Here is a 26,367-nt window from a genome sequence, read left to right on the forward strand (position 1 = left end):
AACTCCACAGGTTTTAGTTATAAATTATGTTTATTTAGAAAATAATTACTTTTCCCAAATTGCAACTTAACAGCTGCGTCACAAACATCCCCGCACTGTTCAAGGACAGTCATCCGTGATCAGATCTGAAAATGACCTCTGAAACACCCAGTGAGGATGAACCTTGTGCTGCACAATTCTACAGGAGACACCGAAGAGTTCAAATCCCATGATGTTGCACATTAAATACAAAACGATCAGCAACAGAACAGAGCACAAAACACATGGACGTACGTATGGTTTATCTGCTCTAAGTACTTGTAACAAGAACAACACTGCAGTGGCACGCGAGACCGCAGAGTACAGTGCAGAGTGGAGCCTCTTAAGAAACACAGCAAATCTTAACGCAACATCTTGCCGCTGGTGAAGAATATTACCTGGCCCCTGAACAAAGTGTGTATGCGTTCACTGACTGAACAAATGGGCACATAAATAGCTGCAACAGTGCACTGCAGACTGGATTACACTTGGACAAGGAACAAGCCATTTATATAGCTTCTCTATGCAACAAACATCTGTATTGCAGAGCTACAAATGTGCATAAATGAATTTGCCAACATTTAATGGGAGGAACTAAATAGCCTACGCGTAGTGTATGATGTTTTCACGATGGGGGGGGGGGGGGGGGGGGTTCTTTACCTACAAGTGTTTGCTAAGTCATTCAGTGCTGATGGATTCATGATATATTTATGGCTTTTCAGCATCTGCTTTGCACTGATTACACCACATTAATCAATAGCGTCATATGGATGTACTGTAGTGTGCTTGAATCCTGCTCTCAATGAAAGTATATACACTATGAGCTGATTCTTGTGAAGAGACAGTTGCTCCAATTGTTAAAGTAAAATAGGAACCAGTAACTTCCCAGGCCTGCTAGCTGCTTGTGGAAATGATCTCGTAAAATAAGAGAACTTGAGCTATTACGACCGCCACGGTATCTGTAAGCTGCACAGTCTTTCCCTTCCAATCAGATTTTGTCACAAGTTGTCAGTACTTATTCATAAATTAAAAAAAAAAAAAAGAATGCATGCATATACCACAAATACAACAAAATAATTTAAAAAAAATATATCAGAAAAAAACAAACAACTGAGATGTTAGTGGCTTTGTAGCCCTGTAAGTGCTGTTAGTTGGTATTCTCTTTTGTAGTGATTGTGACGAGCTGCTTGGCTGCCTTGGCAATGTCATAAGCACATTGGATGACCTGCTGGGTGACCAGCTGCATGTCCGGGCCCTGGCAGCCCTCCGGAGGAACCGCCTTCCTGCACTCGCTCTGAAGCCTGTACGCACTGGAGGTCAACAAACGAAGAGAGCTTCTCACAGTTTCGGAGCGTGGCCTCTGCAGGGGAAACAAGTATATTTGCATATATTTTATCCATCTATATTCAAGGAAAAGACTGCTTTTTTCCCTTTGCGTTGAGAACCAAATGAAAATATCAGAACAGTATTACAATTAATCAGATGATAATTCCTGTAACTTCAAAACAGCAGTGTGTACAGGTTACCTCACCTTGGGAAAGAGGGCAGCCATTTCTGTTACAGCCACGTGTATTCTTTCTGAGCAGGGTATGAAGCTGTGAGAGCAAGGCAAGACTATCCGTGAGTCATACAAATGGACGCCTCAGAATTCCAGATTAAGAATTAATCATTGCTAAAACATAATATTCACGACACACCATGCATCAACCTTAACATCATGACGTGGAACAATTTCCAACAATGAGTTTACACATTTTTGCACCATAAGTCGAAAGGCCTTTTATTCCAGAACACACTTCCATAATAAAAAAACAAAAAAAAACCCTTTACAGTTAACACTCCGAACCTGTATGATAGTATTCGCTAAACCGTGTGTCAAAAGCATGTCACTGCATTGATGTAATTTCATTTTTCATCAACTGAAGCAGATTATTAGTCAGCGCTTGAAGAGAAAAGTTAAAATGAGTCAGTAGAACATCAACCAAAAAAGGTTACGGAGTTATTTGCGGGTGAGAGAGAAGGGGGGGGGGGGTGTCAGAAACTGGGTGAGGGACAGAAAAATCAAACTGTGCCTGGGAGGCAGGGACAGAGGCCAGAGTACCAGGAGGCAGGATCAGGGGAGCGGAGGTTGAGGGGCTGAAGGGGAGTGGGGGCCTTCTCAGCCCAGGGCACCAGAGTGCTGAAGCATCCCAAACTGTGCCTGAGCCTGCGCACGCCTTCACGCTCGCACGGTCTGCTCACAGCCGTGAAGACAACAACGGAACACCGGAGAAAAGTGGAAGTAGAATGAATGAAGGGGAATGGTGAAGAGAACAGACAGCGAGATTTACAGAAACTAAACATGAGGAAGAGGAGCTAAGGAGGGAAGTGAAAGCGTGGGAATGCTAAAGACAAATCCTGGTCTCATAACTCTTTACCTGTCATGTTTGTTCTCCTGCGCCGCTCGCAGGAGCTCCTGGATATTCTTAGTAATCTGCTCGGTTTTGCGAATGACGTCCTCAGTGCTGGGAAGAGTGGGGTCTGATTCCACCTCTAGATCATCAAGCTCAGGGATAGAGCTGCCCTCCCCCAGCCAGCCGCTGCTCCTCAGCCTCCCTCTCCTGCCCAACCTGCAGAGAGATTCAGGGGGACTTTACTGCCAAACCAAACTCTTCAAGCTCATAATCTGACTCTTGACTGGATTCTAGGGACAGGAAAGTCTGGTCTTACCCTGAATCATCCACCTCAGAGTCATTCAAAGTATTGTCATAGTCACTTTCAGGCATGCTGCTCTGCTTCTCTAACTTCGAAGCCTGGAAGGAAGAGATTTTTTTGTGATTATGTCTCATCATTGAGAACATAAACCAGAAACATCTGTGGCGGAAGCAGAGACTCAACGCTGCGTGTTAAGAATCAAACTCACCTCCATAGAGAACAAATAAAGACAAAATGTTGGAGTCAACAGTATGTGACAGGATAAAAAGTGTAACATAAACAAGTAAAAGCAATGCAGCTGACTCAAGCCAGTAAAGCTGTGAAGCAAGAGCACAGCCATTAAGATTATTGGTTAGTAAAATCGGTTTCTGCAGGATTCAGATTACCTACACGTCATTATGAAGGTATTGTATGTTGATATGCATATCGAAGCTTTTGAACTTCTCAACTAACTGCAGAAGACAAGACTTGGCAGAATCGCTGAAGATAAAACTCTGCAGCTTTCTCAGATGGGACACTTTGACAGAAACATCCATGAGCAGTTTGGATGACATCAGAGCCATGACACACCAGCATGACTCATCCTGCACACTTCAGAGAAATACACCCCTGAGGGTGAAAGTGTGAGGAGGGGAAGTCAGATGACCTCATAAATCAATAACACACAGCACAAGAGTACAACAAAGATGAGGTAGAGGTTTTTGGTTCAGTCCCAAACGCTACTAACAAGTACATTCAAGCAACACAGGCCTCGTACCTGTTCATCTCTGACTAAATCGAATATTCTTCTCACGTGCAGCACAACATGCAGCACACAGGAATCTGGAAGGAAATGCGATGAGCCCGTACATGTTTAGATAAGTCTTTGTTCTGCCTTCACATAATAAAACTGTAGGAACTCCTGCATCACCAGGGTTTAACTGGAGGAAGTGGAGCAGGCCAGTTTCCCAGCCCAGGTTCACCAAGTTCAGAAATGTCTCCTCTGTTGTTGGAGACCAAAGTCAGTTTTTATTTTAAACTAAAATCAGCTTTAAAATTGAACGTGTAATCAATCACACTGTGTAATCATACATGTCTCATTAAATCATTTTCAGGTCATGAAGGGGATATTGCCCTGGGGAACAAAGGAGCTATTCTTTTCTTATTTAAAAAAATGGGTATATGTACACATATTTATTTACCTCCATATATATATATACACATACATATATACACATATATATACATATATATACACATATATACATATATATACACATATATATACACATATATACATATATATACACATATATACATATATATACACATATATACACATATATATACATATATACACATATATACACACATATACATACATACATATATACATACATATACATACATATATATATATATACATATACACACACACACACACACCTATATATTTTAAAGGGTAAAACAGTTGTTAATAACCATCAAACAATCATTTAACTTTCTAAAACATCATCTCCTGCAGACAAAGAAAGAAAGCATTAAAGTGATATTTCACCCAAAAGTGTTTTTTTGCTGTTCTAGTACTCACCATTAGGCATCTTTGCTCATGAAGATGCTTTTTTTTTTAACTTTCTTGCTTTACATCTTTGTGATGCTAGAACGAAGGAAGAGCCAACCACCATAAATATCTACAGTAGCATGAAGCTGACAGCACAACAGCAAAACTGTCCAAAGTCAATGAATCGTCCAGTGCAGTCCACTTCTTCATCCAGCTGTGAGCTCAGTAATTCACAAATGCCGTGATTTGAGCCTAAAAACAAATCACAACACTTTCAGTTCCGCACTATCCTTGGCAAGTACGGGCAGGTTGGTTCAACTGAATGTGCTACCTGGTCCCAGTCGGCTCTGCAGTCAACGTGTTCCGAACCACAGGGGCTGGTTTGTTTTTAGCTCAAATCGAAGTGTTTTTGGATCCCTGAGCATACGGCTGGATAAAGATGTGGGTTAAACTGGGTGATGGACTCCACAGTTTGCAAAATGATATTAAAAAATGGGTACATTTGTCTTTCTGAGCTAAAGACTCACATTTGTGAGTACATTAAAGGCAAAATACACCTTTTGGATGAAGTATCACTTTGATAGTAGCTCATCACAGGCATAGCTTTCTCTTCATTATTCACTTGTCAGGCAAGAGAGCTCCAATTTTAGCTCTGCAATGAGGATGATGCTGATGAAGGCAGGTGTCTGATGGTGAGGGCAGCTGGTGGAGGGGTGGCTCATGCAGTGAGGCAGATAGCATTTGGAGAAGAGCAGAATGAGGGAGGAGGAGGAAGAGGAGGAGGTGCCCGGCAGACCTGCTGAGTGGCACAAGGTGTGGACCGAGTGAGGATGTACTTAACCTTCTGGGTACTTTCATCCTTTGACCAAGACAGGGTGGATGGAAATGAGGGGAGGGATGAAGAGGTGGTCACATAAGCGCCCCTTTCCCTCTAAAGACAGGGTTCAAATCACATTTTAGGGAGACAGGTTTCTGACAAAATAATATGTGAGATTCAGAAGCAGCTCAGCTGTATAGTGGAACGCAGAGATGACTCCAAACCTGAGCAGTGAAAGTAAGGTTTGAGAATTCAATAGTCCTGTCTCTTTGGAGAGTAACTTTCAGTCAATCAATGCTACTGGCTGTAGAAAACTTAGAAAAGATCAGTTGTTTTTATTGATTCTGCATTCATTTCCGAAACATATCCTCAAGCTCAGTGTCCTTGATAAATGACCCAAGAGCCGGCGTGTTAATCCATTCATCAAAACTAATAATCTACCTGTATTAGTGTCATCACTGGAACCAAAGAATCCAAAACAATAAGAAAAGAAGATGTTGTGAGTTTTTCATGCAGTACAAAACACAGAGTATTTGTATGGTAGTTTTAATGCTTCATCAACATAAAAACAACAGTACAACCTTCAAAGGATATCACAAAAACAGCATCTCCTAGCAAGTACAACTAATTTATGTCTGACAAACAAGCAGCACACCAGTAAACAACAGATGTATGCAGATAATGGCCTTGACTGTGTATCAGAAGTTGACGTGATGAGTTGTGACTGGATGTGGCTCGATGCATGTGCAGTTTAATGACACTGTTTCAAGAAGGAAAAAACAACCAGATTTTGGAAGGACTAAAGGAAAAAAGATGAAAAGGTAGAGAGACAGGCTTGCAGACAGGGTGAAGACACAAGGGAAAGGAGTGGAAATGGCAGTGGAGAGGAAGTGGCAAACGAGTGCAGGGAACAGGTCTTACTTACATGAGGTGGGAAGGGTTGTAGGGTGGGGAGAGCCTCCTCTGGGTAGGGACTTTCCCCTTTAGGGTGATAGGGCTTCAGGCCTGAGCCGGTCTCATACATAGACATGGGCCGACTGGCCCGTGCAGACTGCCGGCGTTTCAGGGCTGAGGGGCTGGAGGGGTCGGGGTAGTCTGAACCGCTGGGGATCTGATAGATATTGGTTGTGACCTGCCGCCTAAGAGAGGTGTTCTCGCTTTGCAGAGATTGCAGCTGGAAGAGACAGTCAGCAACACTAAGAGGCGCTGTCAGCAAAGCAAGCTTCCCCTGCCCTGCTCTCTTTCACCTTCACAGCACTTCCTTTATCTTTACTGTACCGTTAATGGCAGACCGCTAGCTGTCAGCATGCTAACAATCGTTTCATTCTGCCAGAGAGAAACAAAACAAAAAAAAAATCATCTTTCTGGAGTCGAACACAATTAGAGAAAGCGTCCTGTTTCGGTTATTTCCATGATATAGAAAGATCTGATTGAAATACCCTCACACCACCCAAACCATGAAAATTACAGCCTGATAGCTAGTAGGGCTGAGCTATGCACTCAAATTCTACTAAGAAAGGGGAAAACTTTCCCCTAGCCAGTGTGTTAATTTACTACTTCTCGCAGGCATTTTTTTTTTTTTGCGGGCAAAAAATCCAATATACTACTTTGTACGACGTTGAGTTCACAACTACAATGAGAATTTTTGAAACTAACTCTCATTTCAAACAACATTTGTGTGCTTTGATTTCGAACATTCAATCCACAGCCAAAAATGGTTCACCTGTGATTTTTCCTGCTTTAGCGGTACAAAAGAATGTCAGAGAACAACGTAATAATGTCATACATTGTCACAGAGCTAAAAGTATGAAATAACTGTTGTGCTGTTTTGGGGTCACATCACACAGCCCTTCTAGCTAATTCTAGCACCAATATATGAAACCTGATGCTGCTTCATTTACAAAAAAACTGTTGAGCAATTTAAATCTAAATGACCTCAAAGGAGATGGAATATTTTATTGAACATTAGGTGTTTCAGGACCACCCTTGTGATTATTAACGGACCAACTGAACCACTAACAATCATGTGAACGTCATAGGAGAGGTCTTCTCATTCTTTGGTTTCAAATGCAAAAGCAAGTGTTAAGCAAGCAAAAGATTGTTGCGAAGGTAAGCGTCACAGGTGCAGTCAAAGATGTAGCTACAGTACAGAAAGATGAACTCAAGAATTATGAGAGGCATTCAAGAATTAAACTAGAATAAAGATGATTTCTTTTGAGAGTGTCAAAGTTTGGCTGGCTTCAAGGAGGTACCTGCAACTAACGTAGAGAAATCAGACGGTGCAGCGGAGTGTAAGCACTGATTGGAGTTCTGACAGATGTTGAAAATTTCTTTGGAACGGTGGTGAGTGAATGATTCGGTAAGAAATGTGGATTCATGATATTGTGTACGCTCGTTTTTTTTAAATGGTCATTTTTGTGTGGCTGACATATAAACATCACATCTTTATCTATCAACACGAGCTGGGACAAGGCCGGTCCCATCATTACCGACTGAAGAAGGCTACAGCGCTGCGCGTCTACTGCACGAGTCACAATGAACACAAACCGAGCTCGCAGAAGTAAATGATCTGCAAACTACTTGAAAACAGATACATCAAAGCATTTTAACATAAGAAAAGAAACAAGTTACTGGGAGGAAGTATTTAAGAAAAATGATTTAAAATAGTGCAGGTGCAGAGGGAAATAAATTAATAAATCGAGGCATACTGTATACATCTGGATAGAATCTCAAACAGTGTCACATAAAAACAAATTATCTTTGAAAAAAAAATAAGCAATGAAACAAAATTTAACCTAACTGACAGATGTTTGAACAAATATATGAAATCTGGGGCCAAAATCCTTTTCATAACACTTTTGGTTTGATGAGATACGTTAAATTGAGGCATATTGCATACATCTGAGCAGAAAACATTCACATACAGGAGGCTTCTATGTGATTTACACTAAAATTATGATGAAATGTGACTAGGCAAACATGTTTAACAGTAAATCCACATGTACTAAAACTATTCAATGCAACAAGCACATGGTATATGTGATGAAGCAAGGCACACACATACAAGTTATGTTAGTCATTATCAACTACGAGGGGATTAAACAGTTACCTCGTGCAGTTTCTTCAAACATGCTTGTTAGTAAAATGTGACACTACTGGACTTGTTATACAGAAAGATGGATTAAACTGTTGTGATATGAACTGGAGCAAAGTAAAAAAAAATCCAGAAAACAAATATTTAGGCTTGTGAAGTGAACATGCTGGCCAAAACAGAGGGCGGACCAGCAGGGTGTCACAGCAGCCGTGTCTTGCAACAGGTAGCTGAACCCTCATTACAAGCCACAGGCTGACGGGGCCTCCACACCAGAGACGGATCACACTGCTGACCACTGTGGCCCCCCCTCGGTCCGGCCCCAGTGTTAGTGATCTTATTGGTGGAGCGCGGTGGATACCTTTTTCTGCATCAGCCTCAGCTCATCACTCAGGTTGCTGTTGGCTTTCATGAGATGCTGAATCTTGGCTTCAGAGGCAGAGAGCGCATTCTTCACCTCCAAGTACTCTTGCATAGTAATCGGGCTATCAGACAGATCTGAGTCCAGGCTCTGCAGGAGAGAAGTGTGTATGGGAATGCTCAGGCCGCTTGAGCAAAAGAGGAAAATATTAAATCAGGCACCGTGATGGTGTGGGCGCCTTACTACATGGCTACTTTGTGGGACCTATGATGTGAACTGTTCACAAACTGCCAATAAACAACCCATGACATGAAGAAGGTTCTCAACCCCCAACATGGACCCTTTTCAACTACTGCGATCAGTGTGTGTCTGTTACTCAGGAAACAGCAGAAGACGTCGCCTGCTTTGCCCTCCAGCTCACGTGATTGGATGCTGCAACATGACATCAAGATGCATTTCAAATTTGACTCGTTCAACTTTTCCAGCCTCCAGCTCTGCAGACCCCATTCGAATGAACGAGAAAAACTGTGTTTTTGCTGCAGTGCTAGATTTGGTCTGAACTGAGCCTAACGTTTAACATTCATGCAAAAACATCTGTTTGGATTTCAATCAAGAGAAACCGTATCTATCAAGGGTTTTAATTTTTGTCTGCCTGTTAGCAGCACTGCACACAAAGAATTGCAAAAGGTTTTTATGAAAACTTTACCAGGGATTCATCTTGGACCAGAGAAAAAATCCTACATATTTTAACTTTATTTCTTTGGAAATTTGTATTTTTTTGGAAATAAATACAGTAATATTTCATTTTCAGATAAGCACGTGAGGAGAGTAGGCAAATAGCCTTTTCGGGGGTCTTAGAGATCATTTCTAGTTTTGTTATTTTCATTGTTGCAAAAAATATGCAAAAAGTTATGGATTGATTGACAAAAATCTTTACCAGAGATTTATTTTGCTCAAATATGACATTTTCAGTCATAATTATCAATTTGTCTACTGTCTATGGGGACCTTTATGAAGAAAAACTTGCATGGTTCGAAGAATCACTCAATATCTCCACATATATGATGAGGTGACACCCTGTTACCTTGGTCCTGTCTCCTTTGCTGGAGGGGAGCTCTTGATCTGTGTCCTCATCCGACGCCACGCTGTCATAATCAGGCTGATCATTGTCCTGACTATCACTGCAATGCCTGACAGCCATGCTTTTCAAAATAAGTTCAACATTGTCTGGAATCAATGGACACAGAGGGGGAAACATCTTCATTTGTGCAAAACGTTGAATGTCGTCAAGATTTAAAAAAAAACAACAACACTTGGGCACTTTACCTTTGGGGCTGGCGCCTGAATTCCCTTGCTGTCTGCGCTTGGCATCACTTAGAATGTCAATCACAAGAGTTGCAAATTCATGTGCGTTGAATCTGGCAAGTTTCTGACGTCCCTGGACAGCAAAAGATCACTTTCTCATTCTAACTTCAAATAGCTGCTGAGGGAAATAGTGCTGGTTTGTTAGGATATGTGTCAAGTTGACTTGCCTGGTTTCGAGTTGAGGAATATTCTGGATTCACAGGAAGGAAAGGTACCACAGTGGTCTCTGTCACCAGGGTGCTGTGATTCTGTGTCGCCAACCACACTACAAATAATAGGAGGAAGATGGCGGGTCAGAGGTCAGAGCACAACGCTGTCATTTTTAAATTTGAGAATTTGAAATGTGCTTTCAGGAAATAAAAACTTCACCTGCGTCAGTCTCTCGTCGGTCCACCTCATCATACACATCCATGGCCAGCTCTTCGAATAAATGATTACTGAGCTGCAGGACAGATTTCAGGACAGTCAGACTTAATCTGTGGAACAAATGGCGGAGCTGAAGACATACCGCTGCAATACTTACAGACTGGAGCTTTTTCTTTGCTGCCTTGGCCAGTTCTGATAAATCTAAACTGCTATGAACAGAAAATAACTCACGTTAATGCACATGTGCCAAGATGTTTGGTCAATATTAACTCACGTCATTTGGATAAATACTTACATGTTCCTTATTCGTCAATAGAGAGCAATAAAAGAAACCAAACGCATCATTTAAACAGACAAAAACAGAGATTGATCTGATAAAATGATCTGATGTTTGGAATTGAGTTAAAAAGCTGTTAGGAATCATTTTTAATTATTTGCAGTAATTACAGAGCTATTGAGTATGCGAACGATCCACTGGGTCTGTTTCCTCTAACAGATAATAGATGCTGCAGCAGCCCAGCAGCGAGTCACAACAGGCCTCGGAGCAAAAATACAACCATAAACAACTGCAACACTCCCTCATTTCGCTGGCTCAGATCAAGTTAAACTCATTCCTCATGTCGACTCATACAAAGACAAACCACAAGCGCTGTTGGCCTTCATCTTCGTCTCTTACCTGTCAGCCATTTGTGGAACAATGAAATGTTGACCATTTTTATGATCTGAAAGGAAGAACAAAAATGCTCTGGATGACTGCCAACAGTATCACTGATACTTTACACTTTCTATTAAGTAGAACTTAACTTTACTGAAGATTAATCAGGTTTTGCAAAGCAAATTGAATTTGAGAGTTTCCTTTGCTTTGACTCCCTCCTAGATCAAACGTCAGGTGTCAGATCACTTCACAAAGTATCAAAACAGAACTATTTTTCACTGCAACTTTGCACAAAGAACAGTGACTTACAGGCATGTTTTTTACCTTTGACTTTATTTTAATACAATGTAATCAAATTCTCTCTCACTGCGGAGGACCTAAAACTGCTTCAATGAAAAATAATTAAAACGAATCAATATATAAGTACATAAATGCGGTATTTAATGCACCAAATTTGATTTAACATATAACAATTTATTGTCAAAGGGTGATGTAGTTTGACTTTTGCTGGTTTGTTTATTTACGTCCATTTTTTTTTAAACTTTATTCATTTTTTGGGGAAATATTTAGGAGAAAATACAAACATAAATGTTTGGAGTACTAAATAAGGTGAAAAGACAAAATAAAATCTAGATGGTATTTACATAAATACGCACATTTAAAAACAACTATATAAATAAAATGGAAAATTAAATGTAGAAGTGAATAGATAGAGTTTTTTCATGCAAGGGTAAAATAAAGTGATAAATAGAGAAGTAAATATGTAGGAAAATGCATACAAAGGCTAATGAAAAGAGAATTATTACATTGTTTACATCAGATTTCAATTATGAATGTGTCTACCTTTATTATTGATCAAATTTAGGTGCATATTGATGGCTTTATTGAGTCAGTTTTGGCTTCCATACCCACCTGGCTTTCTCCCACACAGGTAGAAGGCCAGTCGGTCGGTGAGTTCGTACTGGATCTCCACCAGCCTGTCTGCCAGGTCGTGATGGCCAGCTTCCCTACAACAACACACGTACAAGAACGTAACACTTGAAACATCTGAAACTGACGGGCAATAACATTTAGTTTAAAACATACAAAAACTTTACTTAACATAATCCCATAGCTCACCTGGCGTAGTCAATGGGAGCTTTGCCGTTGCTGTCAGGGGCTCCAGGATCTGCCCCGTAAACAGTTAATAGTTCAGCCTGAGAGACTTGCCCTGCCTTTGCAGCTACATGCAAGGGAGTGTTTCCTTTTTCCTGGAGAAAGGCAACATACTGTATAAGACCAAGAATCCAGAGAAAAGCCAAGACAAAGACGAAAGTGACGGTTTTACATTAAGAGGGGGGAGTCTTACTGGGTGGAAAAAATTTGCTTGGGCTCCCAGAGACAGTAACCTCAAACAAGTCTCCAGATTCCCAGTGCGCACACTTGAGTGAAGTTGCTGTTAACAGAAACATTATTCTTATTATTAAGGGTTCAAGATTTAGAACAAAACATCTTTTTTTTCCTCTTTTTTTTTTTTTAATGTGAGCAGCTATTTCTCCTCACCTTGCTCAAATCCTTGGCCGTTGAGCTGTCATCCTCCCGGCAAGGCATGCGATGGACAAATGCCAGCATTTGATATTTGGCTTTTATGAATTCTGATTTGTTCGGGCTTTGAGGACATCATGAGCGGATTCACACAGAAACAGAAAGGCAGTGAATGAGCCAGTGGTGCATATCAACACAGGAAGTTGTTCATTAAATCAACATCTAGTGACGGGACTCAAGAGTGAATTTAATACAATAACAACTCACTGCAGTTTGTCCTGAGGGTTGGCCTTGCGTTTCCCACTCATCACAGACGCAGGGTCCAGAAGGGAGTGCTCCCAGATTGAATTTGCACCATTGCTGTACAATGTCTGCACCATCTGAGTAAAATGAAAGAGAAAACCTGTCAAATGTGTCCTACTGATTTAGAAAGAAAGATGCTGACCCTTCCTAAACCAGCACTTTCTATATTTGGACAAGATCAATACACCTGTCTGATCTGATATGTGCTGATTTCAAGAACCCAACATTACAGACTGTGTGACAGCACCACGATGTGGCTCAAACTGCCCGACAGAATTTGTGATGAGAGCTTTAATGGGGTGAATATGAACATGGAGGGGGATTAAATCAGTCGTCCTGTGTGGAGTTATTACCTGTAGCTGCGTAGGAGGCCATGGAGTGTGCATCAGGTGTCGGACTTGCGAGCTGTGTCTGCCCAGACTGCGGTGAACACTGCAGCACTCGTCACATATCAACACACCCCTGTTCACCGAGGCCCAGCGAGGCTCTGAGAGGAAGGAAACAAATGCAGCGAGAATCATGGCGCTTTCAGTTCCCTTACTGTCGCTCACATTTACTGATTTAAGTACAGTCAGACTTAGGTTGAAGGCTTGTTTCACACTGGTGTTCACAAAATGTGTATAAAAAAGAAACTACCAGTATTACAAACAAGCCCTTGAAGGATTAAGCGCATCTACTTTTTGTTAACAAATCTTAAGAGCAGAATCAACATAACATAAGCAATTCACCTCATAAATTTGTGTAACCAAAACCTGATTCAATGCCATAAACCTGTGACATCACCCTGCCACATCACTTCCTTCAATGGCCTTTTCTGGCAATGCTTGCTGATATTTGAGTTTTAATTTAGCAGGCAGAGGTACTCCATGGACCCGAGTCCCAGGACTTTTAACTGTATTGGCTCTATCTATTATTGGACTTTCTGCTTTTGTCACAAATGTACTTTGCAATTTTTGCATCTTTTTTTCCTGTAACAATGTTATTTACAGTGTATTGTCTTTTTGCATGCACAAACCCAGGACCGCTCTGCCTTGCTTGTCTTTTTTCTTTATTTCCTATCCTTGTTTCATTTTGTGTAATGCTGACTATGTCAAGTGAAACTCATGCACGATACAGTTAGCAAATAAAAGTGATTCTGATTCTGGGAAGATGCAAAATCTGCAGAGAAAGGAACTGAGATGGTTGAGGTGCAGTGAGCTAGACTAACCACTGAGCCACCGCTATTTAGGCAAAACAGGCTCCAGGCTGAGTTGTATTTGGTTCTTGTCTTTTTTGGTTGACAGAGAGGAAAATACAGAATGGTGCCAGTTTCATCCCCCAAAGCTTTTGTTGGAGGTGTCAAGTTCAGACAACTGGGAGCCTTAAACTGACATGACACGCACAATGAGCACAACAGAGAACATATGAATGAATGGACTGAAAACGTTACTTTAGTTGTGCTGTTACAACATGCCTAAATGGGCTTTTTACAGTGGACTACATGCAGTCTAACAAGAAGAAAGAGGGAAAGACAGAACAGTAAAAAGCCATATGTCTGATGGCAGTAAACAGGGCAGCAATAACAAACATTTACAGTCTTTCTGACCCCAGATAGATGTGAAGTCAGCCATGATAAAAAGGGAAATGAAGACTCGCGGTTGTTGAGTGAAGCACCGTAGCAGTATGGTTGTGTAACAGAGCTGCTTCCTCTTAAAAACAGTGGAAAAATGAGAGACAGCTGCTGTACAGAAATGGGCCGCAGGTAATGCATATTGTTACGAATAATTTTGTAAAATGCTAAATTATCTCTCACCATATTAAATGTTTATTTCCCCCTGACCTATTTTCAACACTTGGTCCAACATTATAGTTGAGCTGTCTACGTCCTCCAGTAGCTAAGATATAGGACAAAAATATAGTGGATTCATTCGTCCCTCCGATAGCCAATAAAGTGTTGAGGATATTGAGTGATGGCAGCTGAGGCAGCAGGAACAGCTGCAGGGGTTGCTACTCAGACCCTGGCACCTGGTCCCTGGTTTTAGAGTCTTCTCCAAACTACTGTCCATTGAGACCTTCCATGCCGATTTACCCCTTTCCTCAACAAGTGCTGCTAAATTTAATACTAGATCTTGAAACTCTAAAAATATTCCCAGCCAACAACTGGTAACAGGGAGTATGGAGGGGCAAAAGGCCAGCTGCTGTGGGGACCTAGGGGCTTTGACAAATTAGCATGGCAGGATGAGTGAGAGAATAGTGCTGAAGGTGGTGCTGAAACGTGAGGGACACCATTTATAGCTCAATGATCGTGTGAAGGACGAGCAAAAGTAACAGGAAGTGTTAACATTTCTTTATATTTCACAGTATATCACATTAACAATACATTGAGGCACCACATAGAAAAAAAAAAATTCTGCATTGAAAGCATGCGGCCAATTCACTCTGCATCCTGTTTTGCTTCCTGTGCTTGCTGAAAAACATCACGTCACGTCTATATAAATGGGACTTCTGAAAGCTTCTCACACACAACAAGACCATTTCTACTACTGAGTCCTCAAACACTGGGTTTGGAAAGATTAAGATAATACCAATACCACCAGAACATGAAGACGTTCGCCCCAATTGAAAAAGTGGAGAACAATCATACTTCAACACTTTATTCATTCAATATTTCCTTACATTCCAAACCTTTTATTCTTTAAAAAGGACCAAAACTGAAACTTAATGGACCGCAGGACAAAATAGTCCCAAGTCCCTTTACTTAAATGTAATTTCAAGCTTTGTGAAAATAAAAATTTTAGGTATTTTTTTAACGCGCTTCCAATTCATTGCTGCATCCAAAATGGGGATCTTAAATATTTAAAGAGAATTTGCCCTTTTAGCAAAGAAAACGACCTAAACAATGATTCTCAGTTTGTTTGTTGTTGTCTTTTTTTTAAGTTATTGGGCCTGTTTTTATTTCTTTGTTTAGAAAAAAATGTATTGGCAGGTGAAATCAAACCATATGGACCGATATTAGTCAACATGCCCGACACTGGCAAGCTCTGATTTAGATGATGGGGGACTGAAACCACCCACCTTTCTTGAACTTGAATGAAATTAGATATATATGTTATCATCTATATCATTAGTATTTTATATATATAAATATCTCATCCAGGAGGATGTTCAAAGGTGGACACAGACAAATGGTTTGTCACATGTAAAATAAACCGTCTGATTGTGTATTGACACTTACTGTAAATGTCTCAAGCAACAGCGGACGGAAACAGTTTACATAGACAGCTGCCTGGGGTCTGATTGCATCCTCACCCTTAAGTTAGATGCCTCCTAACAACACTCACAACTCGCCCCGTCATAAATACAGTACGGCATATTTTGCCGTCAAGAAGAGAGCAGCAGCTTGGCTCAACTCTTATAATCCGATTTAACCCCGAAGCGTGAGGGTGCGAGGTTTTGGTTACTGAGCACGAAGGGACCACACGTCACTCAGTGGGTAAATAACGGCTACCAGCTAGCATTACTTCATCACCCCAGGTTGGTTTGTGTTTACTTACCTGGGACACAGCAGTCTGCGCAGACTTCAGTGTTTCGCATGCGCTTAGACATTCTTTACCCAGGAAGAAATGCCTTTGGAAATTAGCAGAGTGTTATTCCCGTTAAGCTAATCATTGGTTACTCTGTGGGAATGCCTTCCGCGTTAGCTCGAGCTAGCCAATTAAAGCCAATCCCAAACAACGACCTGCTACTTCATATAGCGGTTGCTTTACAACCATTATAGCGTTACCCTACTTGACTATGGTACGGCGTTGCTTGCCTGAAAGTTAGCTGACTTAGCAGCTGATTAGCTCAGGTCCCTACGCCCGTTTGGTATCTCTCCTCGGGCTCTGGTAGACAGACAGCAGCAAGACTATACGGAGCTTGAGCGTTCCCAGCGGCTGCTGATGCACTGAGCTAATTATACCCCGAGCCAAAGCTGACAGGAAAGCCACGCTATGAAGAAGAATTCCTAAAAAACAAAACAAAAACAAAAATCACATGTAGCACGGATCCCAATATAAGATCTCTAATTCAGCAGTAAATCCATGCATTTAAGTGGTCGGAGCTTTTTGTTACGTTGTAAATGAAAGAATCTGGTGTACAAAATAGAGGGCAAATTAACTAGTCGAACAAGTTTGATTTAAGTCCCCTTGTTTCACAAGGGGAGAAGATTAGTAGAATGAAGAAGTAATGTTATGATACCCCCTTTGTTTAATTACATAAGTATCAGTGTTATTCTTGCAAATACATTTAAGTCATACAACTATGGTGTTAGAAAGCCCTCATAGTTTGAGTTGAATGTTGTTCGGTTCATTCAGTATGTGTATTTCCATTTAAAGAGTAAATTGACTGTTAGTTTTTTCCGAAGAGTCCCTGAACGCACCTATTTTAACATTACAGTATTGTGTAGCGCAGATTATAATTATATTAATTATATTTCCTTCGAAAGCCGTTTAAACTGTAATTTTTTTCATTGCTGTGTGTAAATGACCAAAGGTGAGTGGGTTTGTGTTCACTTAGTATAGAGTGTGATTATTCACTGTTTATAGTTACCAGTTGATTTTTCAGGCGTATTATCGTTAAGTACCCATGTAACGGACATTAGCTTTAGCCATGAGCCCCTCAAGTCACTAATTATTTTTTACGTCCGGTTATGTTATTTACGTTACTTTTCTTCAGTATAAGTGCTTTTAATAGTGGTTGTGCTTAAGATACGTTCATTACTGATGATTACTGTTTGTAATATTCCAGAACCACGGCGATCTGTCACAGCTAGTTGCTGGGACTATCTGCCATAGATACCTACCAGCTGCTCCCACTTATATCCTGCAATAAAGACCAAACCTGGGAAGTCATGCTGCCTGTTCTCTCACCGGAACACCTCATACCTTGCGCCGCTCTGAAACCACACACCCGGAGCCATCCGTCTCCTTTTTATATGGCAAGAAAGAAATGAGCTGGACCTCGAGACAGCATGGGCGTATTCATGTGTATGTTTCCATCGATCAATCAGCTGTAAAAACATCGAAACATTAAAGTCATGACGTATTACACTGCAATAACATCGTTTTAAACTCAAACTCGCGCCAGTATGTCGACAATGAAATGAGTGATTTTTAACTTCCGTCCTTGAACGTCTCCCGGCAAGCGTCCCAATGGACGCGCAAGATAGTAGATTTCTTTTCCTGGACACGTTTATTTTACGCCAACATTTACACGATACATTTATCCGATTTAATCGGGTAAAATGTCGAACGTAATGTTATTTGAAAAAAAAAGTTTACAGAATATTGTGGAAACCCAACCCCCTCTACTTAAATGCCGAATGGTTGCGTCCGAATTGGAACTGACAATTTTCTTATCTGAGGGCGGATTTTTACGACTCAGACTCAGTCTTTCGGCGATCTAAAGATCAGTAGTCGGCTGAATGCATGAATAAACTTACACTTTAGAGGAAGTTGGTAAGATTATTTCTAATTTTAAGGTAATCTTTGTATTAAGAGCCTGGTTCTAGGTCGGTGGTCTGACACCCCTGTTATTATTGTGCGCTACCTCTGGCACTTCCTTGTTTAAAAGTTTTATTTTGGGGAAGGCTTGAGGAAAAGTTTGTCATTTTTGACTTTTGTATGTCAGATTCTTAACGTCATGACTGATGTTACTTGTAAAATTTCCCTGAAGTAGCGCATAGCCACCGCCGTCTCCCATGGCTGTATCTGTAAAAAGCTGGCTAACGTTGTACTGAGAGGCTCCATAAAGAAGAAGATGTCCACAGCCGCTAACGTTAGCGAAGACATCCGAGTGGAGTTCCCACTGCATTCCGCGGTGTGGGAGAATGATTACCGGAAACTGGAAGAACAAATAACATTATCACAGGTTGGTAAAACATTACATATGATGCAAGTCTGTACCCTTATGTTTGCTAGCTTGATGCAGCCTGGAAGCTGCATCCAGTTCATGTAGGCCAGGGGTGTTGACAGATGTTCGGGTTTTCACTTGCAGATTGCGTTTAATTCTCTACCAAGACAAAACTATTCACAGAACTACAGGTTTGGTTGATCATTTTAATGATATTGCAACAAAGATGAGTGTCGTGCTTCCAGTTTAATAACGAGAATGCAACCTAATTCATTAGCTAACACAGTGACGTTAGGATCTGACTGGATTTGATAAAGTAAGGATTTTTTCACCACTTACATCTAGCTTTACATTTGCTAAGATTAATACACCCAATGCAGACGGCCACAGCTTGGTGCTGCATTTAAGAAATAGTACATTCAAGAGAGTATTTTGCCTTTGTGGATAATCAAGTCCTGGTGGACTGTATTTTGTCCTGCACAATATTCCTGAGAATAGAATTTCTCAATATCCAAACTAATTTATATGTTTTTCTTAAAAGCTCCAAGAAAGCGGCTTAGAACATGTTCATTGTTCAAAGTGATGTTACAGGAAAGCAGTCACAGTGTTATGATCTAACCATGCTGATAAGTGGCAGCTTCACCTCAACGGCATGAGTCACGACCAGACACGATGCTGAGTTTTGTCATTTAACCCACGGTATTATCAATGACGCTGGCCTCAGTTGAAAGAAGAAAATTTTGACAATAATGGTAACAAGCATAACAAGTATTTTATGTCACATGTTTTAGTCTAACCAGGTGTTTACTTGGGCTCTCTGTTTGTGTTCCTCCGTCATTTTGTCAGACTGATATCGAGACTGTGGATCCCAGAGGTCGGACACCTCTGCACCTGGCCGTGTCACTGGGGCATCTGGAGTCTGTGAGGGTCCTACTGAGACACGGAGCTGAAGTAACTAAAGAAAATGCCCACAATTGGACAGGTTAGCAGGCAACACACTGATGAATGTTTCCTGGACTTGTCTCATCGATTCACTTGGAGGGTTTTGCGGGATATTTTACTGTCCATCTCTTAAAATCAACACATCATCTGCTGTTAGTGAGGTTTCTGGTAAAAATGCACATCCGCTCCACTGGCAGCAGCTTTATTCTCACTGGTTATTACCGTCATTGATACTGTTCTTTAATGGATAGTTGCTTCCCATGGGGAAGAGATGCTGTTGCCTTAAAAGGTTTAGTGGTTTGTTTACACTGGTATGTCCCTGTGTAGTTCTGCAGGAGGCCGTCAGCACTGGAGATCCGGAGATGGTTCAGTTAGTGCTTCAACGGAGAGACTACCTCAAAGCCTCCACTGCTCTGGGAGGAGTGCCTGAGCTGCTCTCAAAGATACGAGAGGTTTTTACATTGCATATTTTTTTGTACTCCTGTTATCCACATCTAGGTTTGTTCAAAGGATCTAATTTCTTTATTTCATTCTCAGTCTCCAGACTTCTATATGGAAATGAAGTGGGAATTCACCAGTTGGAGTAAGTTCTAAGCTCTAAAGTTGTGTGTTGAATATCCTACAATTGCCCGATCTTGACCTGTTCAGAGGTTTTACCTGGTTATACAGGAAGTACCACATACTTGCCTCTTGGTAGGTGTTGTGGTTTAGAACTATGCCATGTTTTTCTTGTGCAAACCTGTTTGTTTCTATTTTGGGACATTCATATGCTGTTGTTTCACAGTCCCTCTTCTGTCCCGGGTTTGTCCAAGTGATGTTTGTCGCATTTGGAAAAGTGGCGCAAGCCTACGAGTGGACGCTACTCTCCTGGGCTTCGAGAACATGACTTGGATCAGGGGGCGTAGAAGCTACATCTTCAGAGGAGATGGTGTGTGGTTTCACTACTTGAAAATGTTGTATATCTCTGAGCAACTGAGTGCGGTGCATTGCTGACAGGCTTTCTGACAGATTCCTGTGCAGAGTTGATGGAGGTGAACCACGATGATCAAGTGGTGGACACTGAGCGCTTCAATATTTCCCAAGAAATGGAGGACGTCACACTAGAGTCGATGCAGCCAGCTGAACAGGAAGTTGCCAAAAGATTGACAACTCCGATCGTCAACACCTATTTGGACACCAAGGATATTGCTTTTGAAAGGTAAATGTCTCCTCTTTCTCATGCTCTTTGATTCTACTGCCTCTGATGCCAAGAAGGAACTCCTCAGTGAGGTTGTTTCATCTGAGGTGACAGCTCTCCTTTGATACCGGTGTTCCCCGAGCGAGGCTGCTGTCCCAACAATGACTCCATTTGGTTCTTTAATGGTTATTTAAAAAAACTATTTCCCATTCAGAAGGCAATTAGAATAGTATAAGAAAGCACTCTTATCTCTTATATCACTCTTATCTTCATTCACGTAAGATCCGGGAACACAGATATATTGAACAAACTATGTAGATGCTTTTCCCAGGTAACAGGCCATTCACAGTGCACGTTCACCAATCACAAGCCGATGTAACTGATCACAAGGGTTGATGCCTTTTAGTTGCTACATGCTGTAGCCTGGCAGTGCTGCTTTGGCTCCGGGGCTGAAGTGAGGATATCTTACTAAGAACCAGTTCATTCAAGCACATATGTTTAAACAATGGAAATTCTACACTGTAAAACCTCTAAAATGACAATTGGCATTTTAAAGCAATTAGTATATTGTAAGTTATAAAAGCAGTTTCCATCCATCCATCCATTTTCTACCACTTATCCTGTTAAGGGTCGCAGGGCTGCAGCCTATCCCAGCAGCCTTTTGGCGAGTGGCAGGGTTCACCCTGGACAGGTCACCAGTCCATCACAGGACCAACACATAGAGACAGACAACCATTCACACTCACAGCCACACCAACGGTCAATTTAGAGTATCAATCAGCCTCGCCCCCCCTTGATGTCTTTGGACTGTGGGAGGAAGCTGGAGTACCCCAAAGCAGTTGTTTCTTGGTAATTTTACTAACACAGCTGTGTTTTCACAGGAACAAGTCAGGGATGTGGGGCTGGAGGACTGACAAAACTGAAGTAGTCAACGGATTTGAAGCTAAGGTTCGCATAAGTTTTACATTTATTTATTACCACTTTATATAACCACCAAAACCGATGAAAACTTTCATATTCATATGTAAAAGTTGGGTTTGGATGTTTTCCCAGGTTTTCAGTGTCAACAATGTAAATGTGGTCATCAGGACGAGGACGGAGCATCTTACTGACGAGGAGAAAGCCAGGATAAAAAGTATGTGGACGAAAATCTTTTCTGTCCCTCAGCACATGTATAGATAACACAGTAATTTTTATCTCAGGATACCTTGTGACGTAAATGATACAATTTTTTTCCAAATAAGTGACCAACATTTGATTCAGTAAAACTAATTTAGAGTACTGAATGTGGACTTCTCGGCTCGTAGGTGAGAGGAACATCTTGGAGTCTCTGCTGGGAACTGTGGAACAGCACATAAGTGCACAAGGGGTACCGAATGAAATGAATAATAAGATGAAACTACTAATTTTCATTCCTAGCAGCTGACGTGATGAGTGTTTGCTTTTACAGGACCTGACTCTTGAGTATGCAACCGCCACAAATCCCACTGCAATAACTCCAGCGGAATATTTTGATCCTGACTTCAACTTGGAGAACAGAGACATCGGGCGACCTATCGAGCTGAGCATTCGAACACAGAAGTACGTCTGTCGTCTCTTTGTGCTTTAGCCCTCAGCGTTATTAAGTTGTGTTTAAGTTTAAGCAACAATTTCTTTCCCCTCATGTCACACAGGTTCAAAGGTACATTGTGGATGAGCGAAGAACATCCCCTGTCCCTGGTGGAGCAGGTGACGCCCATTATTGACCTCATGGCTCGGACCAGTTCACATTTTGCACGGCTACGGGACTTTGTCACTTTGAAATTTCCTCCTGGATTTCCTGTTAAAATTGGTGGGTGTCGTTGTTGTTTTATACAAGTACTGTGATTATTTTTCCCTCCATGAAATCTAATGTCAGTTGTGTTTCCTTCTCTGGCAGAGATTCCTCTGTTTCATGTCCTGAATGCCAGGATTACTTTTGGTAACGTTAATAAATGCAGTACTGAGGAGCCGGCGATCACAACACCAGCAGCCACACCAACCTCATCAGGAGAGGACGAAGAAGCTGCAGGTAGAAACACAACCAAATGCATCTGTGTGTTGAGGTGTAAATGTCCATCCTCCCATCCATCCACTACATTTTCTTTCGCTTATCTTGTTAAGGGTTTGGGGGGGGAGGGGGGGGTTCACCCTGGACAGGTCACCAGTCCATCACAGGGCCAACACATAGAGACAGACAACCATTCACACTCACAGTCACACCTACAGTCAATTTAGAGTATCAATCAGCCTCGTCCCCTCTTGATGTCTTTGGACTGTGGGAGGAAGCTGGAGTACCAGAGAGAACCCACACAGGAACAGGGAGAACATGGAGACTCCACCCAGAAAGATCCCATGCCGGAGCCGGGGCTCGAACCCAGAACCTTCTTGCTGTGAGGCGACAGTGCTGACCACTGCTCCACCGTGCTGCTCGATATAAATGTCGCGTTCATCATTTCCTAACCCTGCTTCCTTTCACCCATCCAGCACCGCCGCTATTTCAGGTGTGTCCGTCAGTGTTTGAGGTTCCTGCCCACTACCACCGTCGAGGAGGAAGCCGCCACACACCCATGTCCAACAACGATGAGGAGCTTCTGCAGTACGCCATCCATCAGAGTCTCCTGGAGTCCCGCGGGGTCCCAGGCCAGGTGGGAAGGCAGCAAATATCTCTCAGTGCTCTTGAATACACAAGTGTTGGTGCATTGTATCGTGGATTGTCATCGCGTTCTAGAACACTAAGTAGATTTAAAAAGGCTGCAGAGCCTCTTTTGAAGTGACGCTGCCTTTGTGAGGATCCTCATACCGAAAGATCAAACTTAATGGTTGATGTCTTTATGAGGGGCAGCATTCATCTGACACTCAAATCATTACAAATATAATTTAGCTTTTGTTATTAGTGAGTGTTGTTTTGTAAATGTTTGAGGTTTCTTGTTTGTTCTTCTCTCCATTTCTTTCACAATCTCAGGAAACTGGCCTTTATTACGTTAGAAAGAAACAGATTGTGAAATTGTCAAAACACAGAATAAAGTAGTAAAGTATTTCTTTTAAATGCCAAAAGTATAGATTTGTAATTATTAAAATGTTGTATATTAAGGTTGCATCAGGCTGTTAATATGCCTGTAGAGTCAGTGCACTGCCATCAGATTCCTTTTGTTTCTTCGGGCCTGAGCCAGAAGGTACTTCAGGCGAAGACCAGATTGAGTTTTTTTGTATTTTTCTTCCTGAAGACCCTCGAGGAGCAGCCCTCCTTTGAGAGCTGTCGCTTTAATTCTTTGTGTCAATTTTGTCATAGGAAGGGATCTGGGAGGATGCGGACGGGGACTTCACTGATGTCATGCCCAGCAGCCAGAGTGACAGGTGGGTCACGTCAGGCTTAACTATCACATGATTAGATGAGGTGAAATGACCGATTCACCAGCGAGACGCAGACGTCTATTCCACCATCACTTCCGTGTATGTTACATCTGTTATTCTAGGAGTATCCCAGAGGGGGTGCTAGTGGAATACCGAGACACCTCCAGCCCTGCCAGCTCTTTCTCAACCTCCAGCCCCGACTCGGACCTCCACCTGGCCATGGAGCTCTCAGCACGAGCTCAAGAGCAAGAGGAGAGGATGAGGAGGCAGGAGGAAGAGGAACTGGAGAGGATTTTGCAGCTTTCGCTCACTGAGAAGTAAAGGGATCAAGAGGGAATAATGACAATGATAATAATAATTGTAATAATAATGCAACTTCCAGATCCAGAAGCAACCACCACACCTCAAGTATCCTTCCCAACTACTGTAGTCAACTATGCAACTGCAGAGTTTTCTCTGCAACAGGCAATATGAAGCTCTATCCAATATTTTAAAAATGTATTTTTGGTACAAGCAAACTCCTTTATACATTTATATCTCCTCATACTGTGTCTCCATCTTTACAGAGGGATTTTTTCCTTTTTTATGAATTATTTTCTTCCAATTCAGAAAAAGCGCATTCTTCAGTTGGCTCAATGAATGTAATCAAGGATCCGGGAACAACTTGACCGCTTGAGGCGACTCGGTGACGTGTCGGTGCTCAGATTTGACACTTCAGGTCCAGAGCACTGTTTCTTCTCTTCCTTGCACATCCCACCTCAGTCCTTGATTATAAAACAGGATTGAAACTCTCACTGCCGTGGGCCTGATGGGACAGAATTTAGGTACCGCCACAGTCAAGTCTCCTCAGAGTCACTTTGTTGAGGTCCAGTAATGGTTGGATCATTGATTAGCAGAAATCTCAGGGTTCCAGTTTTATGCATTTGGAATTTGTTGCCTGGTAAATATTTCTGTGGTGAAGGACGGTGCCGCTCATAAACATATCACTCTGCCATACAAATATCTCACAACGCTGGGTTCAGTTGAGTCCAAAGTGTACATGCAGGTTTCTTGTACTTTTCAGAGAGGTAACAAAAGTGCGTTGCTGCCACAGACGGCTGAAATTAAGCATTGTAATGTGTATATTTGCTGCAAATCAACAAACATTTTCCTTGATTTCCTAATGAGTACAGATGCTTTTGTCTTGATTTGTCAACTGTCACTTCAAGCATTCTCAGCTCAGTTTGTTCATGCAACAGCAGAGACCAGGATGCTGTCGTGAAGCACATGACCAGTGTTACTTAGATTCCTAAAGGCAGTCTGAACTAACACGCACACGCACACACACACACACACACGCCACAAACATCCCGCCTGCCCACCACATGCAGGATGTGCCAACAGTTTTGCTGTGTCATCGCTTGTAAGAAAGAGGTTTTACGTTGTGCCACTCACACTAAACTTCCCAACAGATTGTTGGAAAATGTTTGTCATTTGGGAAGCGAGATGAAGCATCGGTTGCTCCGGGGTGACGCTGAGTGACCTAAATTAACCACTATTGTTATTATCTCACCGATAACCAACCACTCATCAAAGGTCTGCCTGCATCGCGCTGACTGATGTCTAGCAGCTTCCGAGGAACTACGTGTAAACTTTAAGCTGCCAAACTGCAGAAGAGTCGAGTTTTAAAAAGTTAGCTTTGGTTAATTTAATGGAGAGCTTTGTAATATACCATTCAAGTTGGGGTTTTTTTTGTTGTTTTTTTTTTTTAATGTGTTAAAATTTTAAGAGTTTCAAATGTTGTTTATAAAATAAAAGCACTTTATTTCCACGAGGACTCTAAAGTACGGCTTAGTTCATTTGCTTGACTTGTAAACCTCGGCTTGCACACACAAAAGCAACCTTGTGCCCTTGCCTTCATGTAATGAGGCATTTGGTTTGTACAGAGTGAGTTTACATTGTTGGGTTAAAGTAAGGATTGTGTAGTCAAATAGCTGCTGATCATCAGGTCATAAAGTCTATCTGGGTTTATTAGATCATCAAAGTTTACTGCCTGACTACTGGATTGTACCGGATACGCCATAATTGGCTAAGATATTGCATTGTCTTGTCTAAATAGACTTTTACAATGCATGTCTCCTTGCTCCTTAGGGTATAGCAACATTTCCCCAGTAGTAATTTAAGCATCCTGACTTTTATAATCTAATTTCATTCAATATAATGCTTGTGAGAATCAGCATTAATCGATGTGTCCCCTCAGTCTGGCTAGTGAGAGAAACTCAGGCCTGTTAG

At 41.7% G+C, this 26,367-nt stretch overlaps 2 protein-coding genes across 9 annotated transcripts; one reads left to right on the top strand and one right to left on the bottom strand.

The window, feature by feature from the left end:
- Positions 1-34: 34 nt before the first annotated feature.
- git2a (G protein-coupled receptor kinase interacting ArfGAP 2a) lies at positions 35-17,826 on the bottom strand. Of its 7 annotated transcripts, XM_086206097.1 has the most exons (21): positions 16,268-16,651; positions 13,088-13,221; positions 12,699-12,811; positions 12,450-12,555; positions 12,256-12,342; positions 12,027-12,157; positions 11,820-11,914; positions 10,929-10,974; positions 10,410-10,461; positions 10,256-10,328; positions 10,054-10,151; positions 9,848-9,959; positions 9,606-9,748; positions 8,522-8,671; positions 5,995-6,243; positions 5,094-5,183; positions 2,728-2,810; positions 2,436-2,627; positions 2,120-2,254; positions 1,550-1,613; positions 35-1,378 (listed from the first exon to the last, which is right to left on the bottom strand). In XM_086206097.1, the coding sequence occupies exons 1-21, from the start codon at positions 16,317-16,319 to the stop codon at positions 1,166-1,168; spliced, it is 2,418 nt and encodes an 805-aa protein (XP_086062223.1). In that variant the 5' UTR covers positions 16,320-16,651; the 3' UTR covers positions 35-1,165. The 7 variants fall into 7 exon arrangements, with proteins under 7 accessions (XP_086062223.1, XP_086062220.1, XP_086062218.1 ...); XM_086206094.1 differs by lacking the exons at positions 2,120-2,254; positions 16,268-16,651 and adding an exon at positions 17,639-17,826; XM_086206092.1 differs by lacking the exon at positions 2,120-2,254 and having other exon boundaries at positions 10,410-10,458; positions 16,268-16,649.
- Positions 17,057-25,926, top strand: ankrd13a (ankyrin repeat domain 13A). 2 transcript variants are annotated; one of them, XM_086206099.1, is made up of 16 exons: positions 17,057-17,246; positions 18,429-18,623; positions 19,452-19,587; positions 19,875-19,999; positions 20,085-20,130; positions 20,332-20,475; positions 20,556-20,745; positions 21,606-21,672; positions 21,778-21,859; positions 22,032-22,093; positions 22,175-22,305; positions 22,398-22,555; positions 22,643-22,774; positions 23,230-23,390; positions 24,035-24,099; positions 24,219-25,926. In XM_086206099.1, exons 2-16 carry the CDS (start codon positions 18,513-18,515, stop codon positions 24,415-24,417), a joined length of 1,809 nt encoding a protein of 602 aa, XP_086062225.1. In that variant the 5' UTR covers positions 17,057-17,246; positions 18,429-18,512; the 3' UTR covers positions 24,418-25,926. The 2 variants fall into 2 exon arrangements, with proteins under 2 accessions (XP_086062225.1, XP_086062224.1); XM_086206098.1 differs by lacking the exon at positions 17,057-17,246 and adding an exon at positions 17,331-18,211.
- The last annotated feature ends 441 nt before the right edge of the window (positions 25,927-26,367 follow it).

Source organism: Aulostomus chinensis, chromosome 6 (genome assembly GCF_037954235.1).
Source record: "Aulostomus chinensis isolate RoL2024-O1b breed Wild chromosome 6, RoL_Achi_v1.0, whole genome shotgun sequence".
Classification (NCBI taxonomy): domain Eukaryota; kingdom Metazoa; phylum Chordata; class Actinopteri; order Syngnathiformes; family Aulostomidae; genus Aulostomus; species Aulostomus chinensis.

Excerpts from the sequence above, each read along its gene's own strand:
- git2a (XM_086206097.1), bottom strand. The coding sequence starts at position 16,319 with ATGTCTAAGCGCATGCGAAACACTGAAGTCTGCGCAGACTGCTGTGTC. Across the intron at positions 10,975-11,819 it reads CCTGTGTGGGAGAAAGCCAG|ATCATAAAAATGGTCAACAT; the intron begins GTGGGTATGGAA and ends TCTTCCTTTCAG. Across the intron at positions 10,462-10,928 it reads GTTCCACAAATGGCTGACAG|CAGTTTAGATTTATCAGAAC; the intron begins GTAAGAGACGAA and ends TTCTGTTCATAG.
- ankrd13a (XM_086206099.1), top strand. The coding sequence starts at position 18,513 with ATGTCCACAGCCGCTAACGTTAGCGAAGACATCCGAGTGGAGTTCCCA. Across the intron at positions 19,588-19,874 it reads AAATGCCCACAATTGGACAG|TTCTGCAGGAGGCCGTCAGC; the intron begins GTTAGCAGGCAA and ends GTCCCTGTGTAG. Across the intron at positions 22,556-22,642 it reads TGGATTTCCTGTTAAAATTG|AGATTCCTCTGTTTCATGTC; the intron begins GTGGGTGTCGTT and ends CTTCTCTGGCAG.